Source organism: Gavialis gangeticus, unplaced genomic scaffold (genome assembly GCF_001723915.1).
Source record: "Gavialis gangeticus isolate Ggan-Ray unplaced genomic scaffold, GavGan_comp1, whole genome shotgun sequence".
Classification (NCBI taxonomy): domain Eukaryota; kingdom Metazoa; phylum Chordata; order Crocodylia; family Gavialidae; genus Gavialis; species Gavialis gangeticus.
The window spans coordinates 97,755,332-97,768,028 of record NW_017729031.1 but is presented as its reverse complement, the minus strand read 5'-3'; the positions used below and the strand labels follow the sequence as shown (position 1 = coordinate 97,768,028).

General features: G+C 43.2%; 1 protein-coding gene across 1 annotated transcript in view; it reads right to left on the bottom strand.

Annotated features, from left to right (window-relative positions):
* ERBB4 (erb-b2 receptor tyrosine kinase 4) overlaps window positions 1-12,697 on the bottom strand; it is a 970,081-nt gene that overhangs the window by 45,337 nt on the left and 912,047 nt on the right. Inside the window, exon 22 of the mRNA XM_019522894.1 lies at window positions 443-598. Within this exon, the coding sequence (XP_019378439.1) occupies window positions 443-598 (156 nt within the window). The remainder of the gene's footprint in view (window positions 1-442; window positions 599-12,697) is intronic.

Genomic DNA, 12,697 nt, shown 5'->3' with positions numbered 1-12,697 from the left:
TGGTTAGTCCGTATAGTTGTGTCAGTGTAACTTCACTGATATTAACGCCTTTACAATGATGTGACAGAGTGAAGACTCTGTCAAGACTATCCTTTATACCACTGAAACTGGCTAATATTTACAAAAATAGGAGCTTCAACTTTGTCTCCTAAATTCATAGTTAGGTGTGTACCCAATTGCCCAGCCTGCTGAGCACACATTCAACAGCTCCCGCTGAGGTCAAGGACAGTTCTCACATACTTGGAACTTTTGAAAATGAGGCTGATGCCACTGCATGAATTCAAGAGCTTCTTTAAGCTTCTCCAACAAACTTTTTTTTTTTTTTGGTAATGTGCATTTGTGCATCTTTTTCAAATCAGGAAATATACAGAATAAGACTTGTGTGCCCCCAGAAAAAAAAAAAGCAAGATAAGACATGATGGAGTGGACATACAAAATCTACCTTTCCACCATCAGCATTATATTCCTTTTCATCCCCTTCTAGGAGCCTGGCCAGGCCAAAATCAGTGATCTTCACATGGTTTGGCGATTTCACCAAGACGTTCCGGGCTGCCAGATCTCGGTGCACCAGTCTCCTCTCTTCCAGGTACATCATTCCCTGAGGGACAATAACATTAATTAAAAAACCCTTAGAAATATTTTTAGAATTCACCTCCTCCCCCAAATCCCCTTCATTTATAAAACCTGTTTCCTTAACCTCTTACAAAATATTCTCTGTTATTATCTATAGTAAAATAGTGATAAGAGGTTACTGCCACCTTGTGTTGTTCAGGGATGCAAAAACAGCTAGGGAAAGACTATCATTGCACCAAAGAGCTGATGGTCTAGACCAGGGGTGCTCAACATCTGGTCCATGGGCCAAATGCGGCCCATGGAGCCATTACCTATGGCCCACGGAGCTCCCATGGAGTAGGAAATTTCAGGGCAAGGGAGTGGTGGCCATTAATACAATCACCCTCCTCATGCCAGATTCCCAAACTGCAAGCTCCCCAGTGCTGGTCACAGCTGGGCCACACCCCCTCCCCCGCATCTGGATAGGGGCTGTGTCATGCCCTGTTCCCTGGCAGGGCTGGGATGGGGCCAGGTCATGTCCTCTTTTCTCCCTGTGGGGCAAAGCCACACCCGCCTTTTCTGAGCCACGTGGCCAGGTTGCAACTGGACTGCCCCACACCCCCATCTGCATGGCCAGATAGCACCCACTTCCCTGTCCTCAGTGCCAGACTAGGACTACTGGCAGGATCTGGCCTGTAGACGGAGCATTGCCCATCTAGCCTACCAGAGAAAATAGTTGTGCATCCATGATCTAGACAAGATGCACAAAGAAAGTATTATTATCCCCTATTAACAGATTAGGAATGAAGCACAGTGGCTGCAACTACATGAGCAGCAGGTCATTTAGTACTGGCTTAGTATTTGCATAAGCAAGCACTAAATGACTGCATAGCAACCGGCATTACTGCACAGTACTGTCCTCACAGTTTTTTTTCTGATGCTATTGCACAGTAGCATTGTGTCACAGCTAACACCTGGCAATGCTACTGCTCGGTAGGAACGAGCTACTGTGCAGTAGCATCTTGTATAGACGCACCCAAAGTGATTAAGACCACTAAAGGTGTTGCCCCCTCAAGCACTCTGCTGCTCCACGTAGGGTGTCTCCTATGCAGGAGGTGTTGCAAGTGAGTCCGCATAGCACTTTTGAGAGACACCACCCCACCCAATCAGCTCACCCTCAGAGTTGTGCAGACCTGGGAACACTGCTCCTAGTTTAGCAGGCATCCTGTGTAGATCACTGCACTTTGGTTGGGGGCACTGCAGCTAAGCATGGTAAGTTTACTGCACAGACAAGGCTTCAGTAACTTTCCCAGGGCTCTGTAGCAAGTCTGGTATGGCTCAGAAGTGATACCAAATTTCTTAAATTGTAGTCCAGTGCCTTAAGTACAAGACTACTGATCCTTTCCATGCCCAAATGCTTTGAGCTGGATACAAATTTTCAATATCCTCAGTGAATTATGGGGAAAACAACTCTGTGTTCTGCTGGCTGCAATCCAATTGCTATTCTACCTCCTTACATTTTTTTATCTAGTATTATAATTGGATATAAGATCAATAGTCAATGTGTTTTGTGAACATATATATTTTGTCACAAGTTGTTTTGTTAACAAGCCACCCAGGTGTCTTAAAAGATAAGCTAAAATATGCCCAAACTGCCTGGCCTGCATTCGGCTTAATCATTTTCTTAGTCTGATGACAGACTAGCTGCTTGCTATTGGGACAGGTATTTACATGATGTTTCATGACACTAAGACCAACACCAAGACTTAGTCTTATTAATTATACTGTATATAAAGGATATCTAGGCTGAGTAACAAGCCTGTAATTTCATAAAGAGGCATTTATGACATTAGCAGTCATGACAGTGACCTACAGAAGAAATCACATGCTTGGTAATTACCCTTAAGGTATCTTTTAATATATTAGCTCTATATAATATATATGGTAATTAGAAAAAAAAACACTGCTGAATACTGAGGAGTTCGTATTATCATATAAAATATATATGAGACTTGAAAGAGTCACAGGCAGTGATAACAATAAGTAAATTACTCATTATTCAGTAAGACCATATTCTGATTCCTTTATGCCAGGTAGAATGCTGCTAGCTGCTTAGCCCTATTTACTTTAATGGGACTACTCAATATAGTTGTGCCAGAATCTAGCATTATGCTGACAGAAAGTGGACATCTCTACAGAAGTCATCAAGTGAAGCTCTGAGCTGTATTTCAGTGAAGGGAGCAGTAGCCAGAAAGCATTGCTTTTAACTGGAAGATTTCAATGCAACAGATACAAAAGGTTTTGAAATACACAGGGGATATTCAGTAAAAAAAACTGTTTTAGTTTTAATGCAATATTTTTTGCTGCAGTCAAGATCAAGAGGCTTGAACAGGGATGTAGGGACTATTTGGCATACAGTAAATAGAATTATTTTTAAAAGGCACTGTTAGTTGAAGCAAGCCCTCATGCCAATTGCAAATCAATGCTGCTGGCTGTTGAACATCAGACTTTGAAGGATTAGCAGTTTCTGACATTAAAACAAAAGCAATAGAAAACAGACAAATAAATCTTACAGGTCAAACCATTATGAGCCATATACCAAACTTGTCATAAAAAAATAGATTGCTTTAGTTTAGACGGCACCATGATCAAGCAGAATTCAAGCAAAGAAGAGATACTAGATAAACAGTGCAGGCACTTAGAAGCAGTGACACTGAGTGATAGGGAAACAATAACAACATCAACAAGAAAAAGTGGCCATATCAAACCAGGTCAAACTGAGAATTTATAAAATTCTTCTTCCTTTGTGTACCCGATGCTGGGCAATTACTTGAGAGAACAATATGGGCCTAAAACTAAGCTCCTTCTTTACTAATATATATGTACCTTGAGATACTCCACTTGGCACTCTCCAGCAACATGCACTCTGAAGGTGCTGACAGAAGGGACAATGTTTGCCTCATCTGGCCACAAAAAGCAATTTACAGCTGTGACCAAACACACGTGCATGGCTGCAAACAGCTTAAAAATGGCCAGTTGGGTGAAAATCTGACACCTCATTGCATGAGATACCAGATAAGATGTTACAAATTGTAGCATCATTTGTAACTTGGGTCTGCAGAGTGACTGACTTCCTAGTGCTGTCTCCTCCCAACTTCACTCCTGCAACTTGAATTCTTCTCTCTGTGCAGGTGGTTACATTTGTCCTCCTTGCAGGTATCTGTTACAACGACAATGTTCCTCAAAACAGAAGACTCCAAATGCACCCATTTAACCCCTTCTCTATTTAAACATTTATAATTTGGCCTGATTTTGTGGATGAGTAAATAGATTCCAAACCTTTATAGTCCTGTAATCTTTCCTGCAGTCTGTACTTGGGCAAAACCGCTGATAACAGTTTCAAATGAGCCGTTTATCTGAAAAAAGACTGAAGGAGCCAATCCCACAAAATGATCTATGGCAGATCCTTTATGCCAGCATCGAGTGCCCATGAATATAGGGAGACAAATGCTGCAAAGACCTTTTAGTAGGTTTATATCACTGAAAATTCTGTATTCTGTTGGGGAAACCCAAGGCGTGTTATGACTTTTTTCCTTCCTATTAGCAAGATCTTTTGGTGGCATGTAAACAATATAAACAGAAAGCATTTTTATAACTAAACTTCATACTGTGCAGGAGAAATCAAAACAATGGGGGAAGGCAACGTATTGTGCTTTTGCAGCATACCATTTAAACATATATTATGCTGGAACCATCAACTTGAAGACCTTTTCAAACCTGGCAGGAGAAGTTTTATATATGTATTTTTAACCTTTATATAAAATACAGGAGTCTGGTGAGCAAAAAATATTTGCATTTCACAGCTGGTGCCAACACTACCCAACAGATCTGCAATCAAATATCAAAAGGATATTTTATGTGAGTTACACTGACAGAGTTATGAGACAACTTGACCCAGACAAAGGCAAAGGATATATTTCTAAAAACCACACTAAAAGCCAGTTTCTGAGAATAGATTGGCTTGTGTTATACTCAGCACAGTATGCAGGATTATAGCAATTTAATTCCTCCGAGTATTTGCTCATCAAATTACATCTTTGGGGATATCCAAGGCAATCAGAATATAATTTTATGGGATAATAAAAATCCACAGCAGAGGAGGGCTGAACAGAGATGAAATTGTTTTGTGTTTATTTTTGTATCAAAAAGCTAAGGGGTGTGATTGTATAATGAACATTAATGGGGAAAATCCAGTGCTTAAACATCAACTTTAGTTGTTTCCAAGATCCTTGATGCCAGATTCACCTCTTAGAGGGGTTGGAATCAACTCTGGCTTATCCATCATTGATATTTCCTCATCACAGTCATTACAGTAGTTTCCTCATTGAGGATGTCATTAGAAATGCAATTACTGCCAGGATCCTTTAACATAAAATTACTCTCTGAATCAGAGCCTAATGCCGTTAAGAAATCAAACAGTCATTGCAACCAGCTATAACAAAGATATGTTGAACAAACCACTTTGGAATTTTGGTTTGAATACGGGACAGTCTTCCATTTATTATAATGATATCCCGTATCTTAAACCCATATAACATAACAGACATATATGGAGATAAACCTGCACCATACCAATTCCTTACTTATACAAATATATATTATAGTTATTATAGGCATTATAGTGTGTGTATATATATAATGCCTTTAGCTAAGGCTCCTTTCGTACATGCTGTTACTCCACTCCCCCCACACAAACACACAACCTCTGTCTCCTGTTCCCAGACCAAATGTCTTAACACTTTAGCTAAAAACTGTGAGTCCCTACCCTCCCTCAAAGTCAGGTTTTCCTGGAGTAGTTTTGGGACTTAAAGTTATGTGTGCGCCTCAGCAATTCTAGTCTGCCACAGAGTCTACACACCTCTAAAGGAAAGGACAAGGCAAGGGTAACTGCATAGATAAAAATACAACCCAAAATGTGTGTAAGTGCCAAAAATTGTGTGGGTAGGTAAGTGCTACTTAGGAGCAGAAAGGTGAAAGAGGTTGTGGCTCATGACACCATACACTTACAGATCTCATAGAATCACAGAATCATAGAACGAAGGGCTGAAAGGGACCTGTAAGATCATCAAGTTCAGTCCGCTGCCATAGGCAAGAAGTTATTGGGCTCATATGAGCTCAAAAAGGTGCTTGTCCACTCTCCTCCTGAACACCACCAGGGATGGCGACTGCACCACCTCTGCTGGAAATATCTTCCAGATTCTAGTTACCCATATGAAAAAAATGTTTTTCCTTATGTCTAGCCTACATATTTCCTCAACTAACTTGTGCCCATTGGTCCTCATCCTCCCAGGGGGTGCTTTTCTGAGAAGTTGCTCTCCCAGATCCTGATGTTCTCCCTTGACACATTTGTAGGAAGCTATCAAGTCACCCCTCAGCCTTCTTTTACTCCAACTGAATAAACCCAGATCCCAAAGTCTCTCTTCATAAGGCCTATCCCCCAGGCCCTTGATCATGTGGATGGCCCCTTTCTGTACCCTTTCGAGCTTGTCCACATCCTTCTTGAAGTCTGGTGCCAGAACTGGACACAGTACTCCAGCTGTGGCCTTATCAGTGCGGAATAGAGGGGGAGGAGCACCTCTTTGGATCTATTGGTGGCACATCTGCTCATGCATGCCAGAGTTCTATGTGCTCTGTTGGCAACTTCATCATACTAGTGGCTCATATTTATGCTCTGGTCAGTTGTCACCTCCAGGTCCCTTTTGGATGTAGTGCCAGCCAGTGGACTACACCCATTGCATAGATATGGTGAGGGTTCTTCCTACCCAGATGAAGAAGCTGTCACTTGTCCCTATTTAACCTCATCTGATTGCATTCATCCCATAGGAACAACCTGTCAAAGTCATATTGTATCTTTGTCCCGTCTTCAGACATGCCCATTTGTCCCTAAAGCTTGGTATCATTCACAAACCTAATCATGTGCTTTTCACTCCCATCATCCAGGTCACTGATGAAGATGTTAAAGAGTACAGGCCCAAGCACTGATCCCTGGAGAACACCACTGGAGATGGCCCTCCAGGATGAGGCCACCCCATCAATTACAACTCACTGGGATCAGCCACTACGCCAGTTGCAAAACCACTTCACTGTAGCCTGGTCTAGGCCAGTATCCTCCAAGTTAATTGAGAGGAATTCATGGGAAACAGTATCAAAGTCCTTACTGAAATCTAGGTAAATGGCATCCACCTCCTGTCCCATGTGCAGCTGGTTAGTTACCTGGTCACAAAAGGACACCAGGTTTGTTAGGAATGACCTCCCCTCAACAGAGCCATGCTGGTTGTTTCTCAGTACCTCACCAGCTGCGAACTTTTGGTTGATGGCCTCCTTGACAATTTTTTTCTCTGGATGCTGAACTGTTTTTCCATTGCATGTACACTTCTTTTTTCTCTTTGAGAAGTTCCCTAATGTGTCTGTTGAGCCAGGTGGGTCTCTTGGCCCCTTTCCCTCTTTTTGACCATGTGGGGATGGCCTCTTTTTGAGCAGTGAGAATAGTCCCCTTAAAGAAGCAACATCCTTCATGAGCTCCCAAGTCGTGCAATCACTGCTTGCAAAGGGCCTTACCAACTAGACTCCTGAGTTTACCAAAGACTGCCCATCTGAAGTCTAGGACTTCTGTTCAGCTGGTAGAATTCCCAGCCTTTTGGTAGATGGTGAATCTAATCAAATCATGATCACTGTCACCCAGAGCACCTCCAGTTTTCAGGTCACCTACCACATCTTCCCCTTTGGTCAGCACTAAGTCCAGAGTGACTTTACTCCTAAGTCAGCCCCCCCACAGCCTGTGTCAAGAACAGGTTGCCAAGAAGTTGGTTGATCTGTTGGAGCTGGCTGAATGGTCTTCCCAACAGATGTCAGGGTAGTTGAAATCACCCATGAAAATCAAGTGTTTAGTACTGGCTGCCTTGGTCAGTTCCCTTTAGAATGCCTGATTGCTTTCCTCTTCTTGGTAGGGTGGCCTATAGTAGACTCCCACAGTCAAGTCCCCTTCTCCTGAGCCCCATTGTATCCTGACCTAGAGGGTTTCAAGGGACTTCCCCCTGCCATCAAATGTAACCTGCAGGTAGGGATACTGCTCTTTCACATAGAGGGTCACCCCTCCACCCTTCTTCCCAACCCTGTCCTTCCTATAGAGCCTGTAGCCTTCAATATCCACTGCCCAGTCATATGTATCGTCCCACCAAGTCTCCGTCAATCCAGTGAGGTGAAATTCTTCATCTGCCAGAAGGAGTGCCAGTTTGTCCTGTTTGTTGTCCATGCTTCTGGTGTTCCCATAAAGACAGCTGAGCTCACCCCTAAGTCATCTCAGGTTTTCTGTCCCTCTGCAAGTGTCTCTGGGCATTGGTAGTTATCTGCATATCCCCTACATGAATACCCTTCTCTGGGTCCTCTTGGTCAAAGGATGTATGTCCAGCAGTAGATTTGGATAAACAATGGTGGATTTGTATCATATCCCAGTTCAAGCCTGATGCTGATTTATGGCAATTAATAACAATACTCTGATCACCTTAAGCTCTTCATTGGAAAAGAGTGTTTTATATAAAAGAAGATGGACAAATTAGGGAAATTTCTCATATTTAGAGATTTTTCACAGGCATAAATTGCGGCCAGGTGCCTAACTCCCATTGAAAGACAAGGGCAGTTAGACACCTACATGCCATTTTTTACACTCAAAATTTTCCTCATAATTTAATAATCAAAATAAAAGTGTTGCTGAATGAAGAGAATTCTGTTTTCAGCAATTCCCATGGACCACCATTGACACCAGCAGCAATTTGGAGCATAGTCTCAGAACTAGTGACTCTAAGTGTAAGCTGAGAAAGGCTTTTCCAAAGTTTATTATGGATTGTTTGCTGGGGTCACTGCAGAGAGACCAACTCAGGGTCCCACAGCTAAATGTATCACCACCCTTGGGGAAGAAAAAGATGATACAACAAGAAACAAGCTTTTACATGATGGCAACAAATCAAAATGCTTTGGAACTGTGGAAAGGAGACAGGTAGTCCAAAACTTCTGGAGGTAAAGACAGGACATGGAACAGCTTTATGATTTAAAGAAAGTGCTGCAATGCAGCAGAAAAGTATCTAATAGGTTCATAAAGTATTAGGACTGCTACTAACATGAACATCTGTAGAACAGTATAGCCAATGTCTAAGGAAGGGATGGGAGGGGGGCTTGCAGGTATAAAAGAATGTTGAGGGCAGTTTTTTAAAGCAAAATTGAGCTTTTCAGATGTAGCTGTGAAAGTTATAGGCTTGTCCCCTGAGATCCCCTGCCTTTAAGATGTGGGCACCTTTGCTGCTTTTTTCATTTTATCACCTAACGACTTTCTGTAGCTATCATTTGTCTCCCAGGTCTTGAGGGTAGTTGTTGAGCTGAGCTATGTTTTGTACAACTTGCAGGTGTTGCAGGTCTGGGCTGTTCAGGGGTTTTATTTGATTTTTCTTACCTTTCTGTACTTTTCAAAGTCCCACTTTGCTGGTCCCAGATGCTTTTTGATGCTTTTCATACCTGACAGGATTTGCTTACGAAAAGTCAAACTCTTTGATTGCAAGGAGCCTATCTGAAGTCTGTTCCATAAGCTGTTATATTACAATTTAAGGCTCTAGTTCTGTTACACTATTAAGGAATGTTTTAAGCAGATACATAAGCCCCACTGAAGGCAAAGACAATTAACACAGATGGATTGAAGCAGATGCTTATGTGTGTGGCTAAAACATGTCTAAAGCTCAAATTCTGCAACACTTGCTCTACAGCTGGAAATCTACTGGTCAGAAGTATGATGTTTTACCAAAACAGGCACATTGGCATAAATCCTAATATGGACGCAGTTGAATAGGTGAAAAGGCCGTATCCTTATTCAGTTACTATACAGAAATTCTTTACCTTGAAAGCATGTTCAGCAAGGGTGGATCCAGGGGAGAGGGGGTGAGGGGGAAATATTGTGGTACCCTCCCCTTCAGCAGTGGAGCTCACTTGCCTGCTGCTCTACATGTCTGTGGCTGCTCAGTTCCCCACAGCCACAGGCATGTGAGTTGGTCCCCTATGGAGTTCTAGGTATGGATAGAGCCCTGGGCTGGCTGAGAATACCAGGGGTGGGGGGGCCAAGCAGAGAGCAGATAAGGAAGCAGGGGACTTATCTACCTGCTGCTGCTGCTTTCCTTAGCTGAAGGCTTCTGGGAACAGCTTTCCAGGGTGCTGGGCTTGGTGGCTGTAGCCCAGCAGCAGCAGGCAGGTCCATGCTCCCTGTGCCCTCCCCACATTCCCCTGGCAGCCCAAGTACTCAATCTGTGGGGAGCAGCTACACAGGGTGCCACTCTGGGCTGCAGAAGGTGGTGTTAATGGGGAGTCCCCCCTTCCAGCATTTGCTTCTGGCCAATGGGAGACACCAGCAAGTTGGGACCAAGAACCCACATGCTACCACCCACTGTCCCCAGCTGAGCCCAACACCTTGTGCAGCTGCTCACCACAGTCCCCAAATGAGTGAGATAGGAGTGGCTCTGGTGCTTCCCTTACCCCCAGGTCAGCCAGGGATAATTTGTGCCAGAAAACAGAGGGTAAACTGGGAGCGGGGGGTGGGGAGGTACCCTTGAGCACTGAAAAGGAGGGGATGCACAAACGGAACTGATGGGGTGGCTGCAGCACCCATAGTATCACCCACACCCCTTTTCAAAATCCTAGATTCTCCCTTGTTATTCACCATAAGCATTCATATACAGGAAAACATATACTCATCTAAACCATTTCATGTTGCTGTAACTGGGCATGTCTACGTGTGCGCATTTATTGTTCAGAAACCAAAATTACTGTGCAGTACAGGCACGCATCTACATGTGCACACCTGCAGTGCAGGGTAAATATGGTGACTTATACTGATTGAGCATAAATTTGATACCTGCATCATGCAGATATCAAATTTACTCCTGGTTAGTTACTGTGAAGTAATGCACTCGTAGATGCCTTACACTTGTAGATGTCTTATTCATGTATCTGAATGCCTGCACATGTAGATGCCAGCCTATTCCTGCTTATTGCACAGTAAATTTAAGATGGTGTAATTGTACGTGTAGATATACCCACTGCATGCGTACTAGAGAGAACTATGTCAATGTTAGTTAAAGCAGTGCAACCACAATGGTATATTTAAAGCTGTAGAATTTCTATCTATAGGCAGGCCCTAATTTGTGCTCAATTTGTGAAGATGGTAGGACTATTTGTGTGTGTAAAGTGATTGCAAGTGTTTTCAGGAATAAAGACTGATTTCTCCAGGTGATTAATCAAACTGTTGTTTAGGAAGCACACAAGTAGAAAAGAGCTTCCCATCAAAAGATTCAGGAAGTTCTTTTAAACAGTGCTACCAGAAAGCAGTTATGCTGCAATAAACTTCTTAGTGTGAGTAGTATTCTATTCTCTGCTACATAAATTAACAACTTCAAATACAGGGAGAGGAAAATTTGATCTGCCCAGCCAAGGCAGTCAAAGGGAGTCAAAAGAAGCCTGCCTGGCTTCAATAACTATTTCCACATACCATTATCAGGCCATGAAGCAGAATCATCAAACAGGGATGTATGTGAAGCTAGGAAATTTCAAGTTGAAGTCAGATCTCATAGACGTTAATTTCCATAAAGGACAGGAATACCATTTCCTCTTTTCATCATACTTACTTGAATCATTAGTAAAGAAAGCTTGACATGATTATTTCTCCTATTCCTGTCCCTACTCCACTAAAGGAAGTATAAATCTACCTAGGGGTTATGCTAAACATTCTTTCAAAGTAGAGAGGCAGCTTTTGGTGTCATAAACAACTAATATATCTAACTAGCTGTATCTCCCTAAGATAGCTATGTGAGGAAAGAACTGAGGTCACTTTGCAGTACATCAGTTGCCTCAAATTCACAGGATTTTTTAAAGGACTTATTCATTGCAGAAGTCTGATTTGTCACTTGGTTCTGCCTGTGTGTGGCATGAGAACTGGAGGCCACTCTCACAGCTGGGATATAAGGAAAGACCATTAAAAAAACCCTAAATGAATAGGCTGATACCATCAGACTTGGGATTTATAATCTACACTATGACTTCTTCCTCAATATCAGCTGCATGAGAGATCTGAAAGCGTCTTGAGTTCATTGAGCTCAAGATCACTAAATCATTGGATGCAGGTGTTGTGGTGCATGTAGTCTTTCTGGACTTCAGGAAGGCTTTTGACACTGTCTCCCACCCCATTCTCATTAAAAAGCTAGGTGACTGTGGCATTGATACCTATACAGTTAGATGGATTGCAAATTGGCTGAGGGGCCACACCCAGAGAGTGGTGGTGGATGGGTCATATTTGACCTGGAGGAATGTGGGCAGTGGAGTCCCCCAGAGCTCAGTCCTTGGGCCTGCACTGTTCTATTTCTTGATTAGCAACTTGGACCAGGGGATGAAAAGGACCCTGTTCAAATTCACTGACGACACCAAGATTTTAGGTGAGGTGGGCACACTAGAAGTGAGGGACAGGATACAACTGGACCTGGACAGGTTACAGGGGTGGGCAACTATGAATAGGGTGGGATTCAATAGTGACAAGTGCAAGGTACTGCACTTGGGCAGTAAGAACCAGCAGCATACCTATAGGTTGGGGAATTCCCTTCTCATAAGCACAGTGACAGAAAGGGATCTTGGAGTCGTTATTGATTCCAAAATGAACATGAGCCGCCAATGTGAGGATGCGGTCAGTAAGGCCAACCGCACCTTGTCATGCATCCACAGATGAATCTCAAGCAGATCCAAGGAGATGATCCTCCACCTCTGTGCAACACTGGTCAGGCCACAGTTGGAGTACTGTGTCCAGTTCTGCGCGTCGTACTTTAGGAAGGATGTGGACAACATTGAGAGGGTCCAGAGGAGGGCCACTCACATGATCCGGGGACAGCAGGGCAGACCCTACAAGGCGAAGCTAAGGGACCTGAACCTGTTCAGCATTCACAAGAGAAGGCTGAGAGGGGACTTAGTCTTTAAACTCACCAGTGGGGACTCATAGAGAATGGGAGAAACCCTGTTTCCCCGAGCACCTCCTGGAGTAACAAAGAATAACGGCCATAAGTTGTTT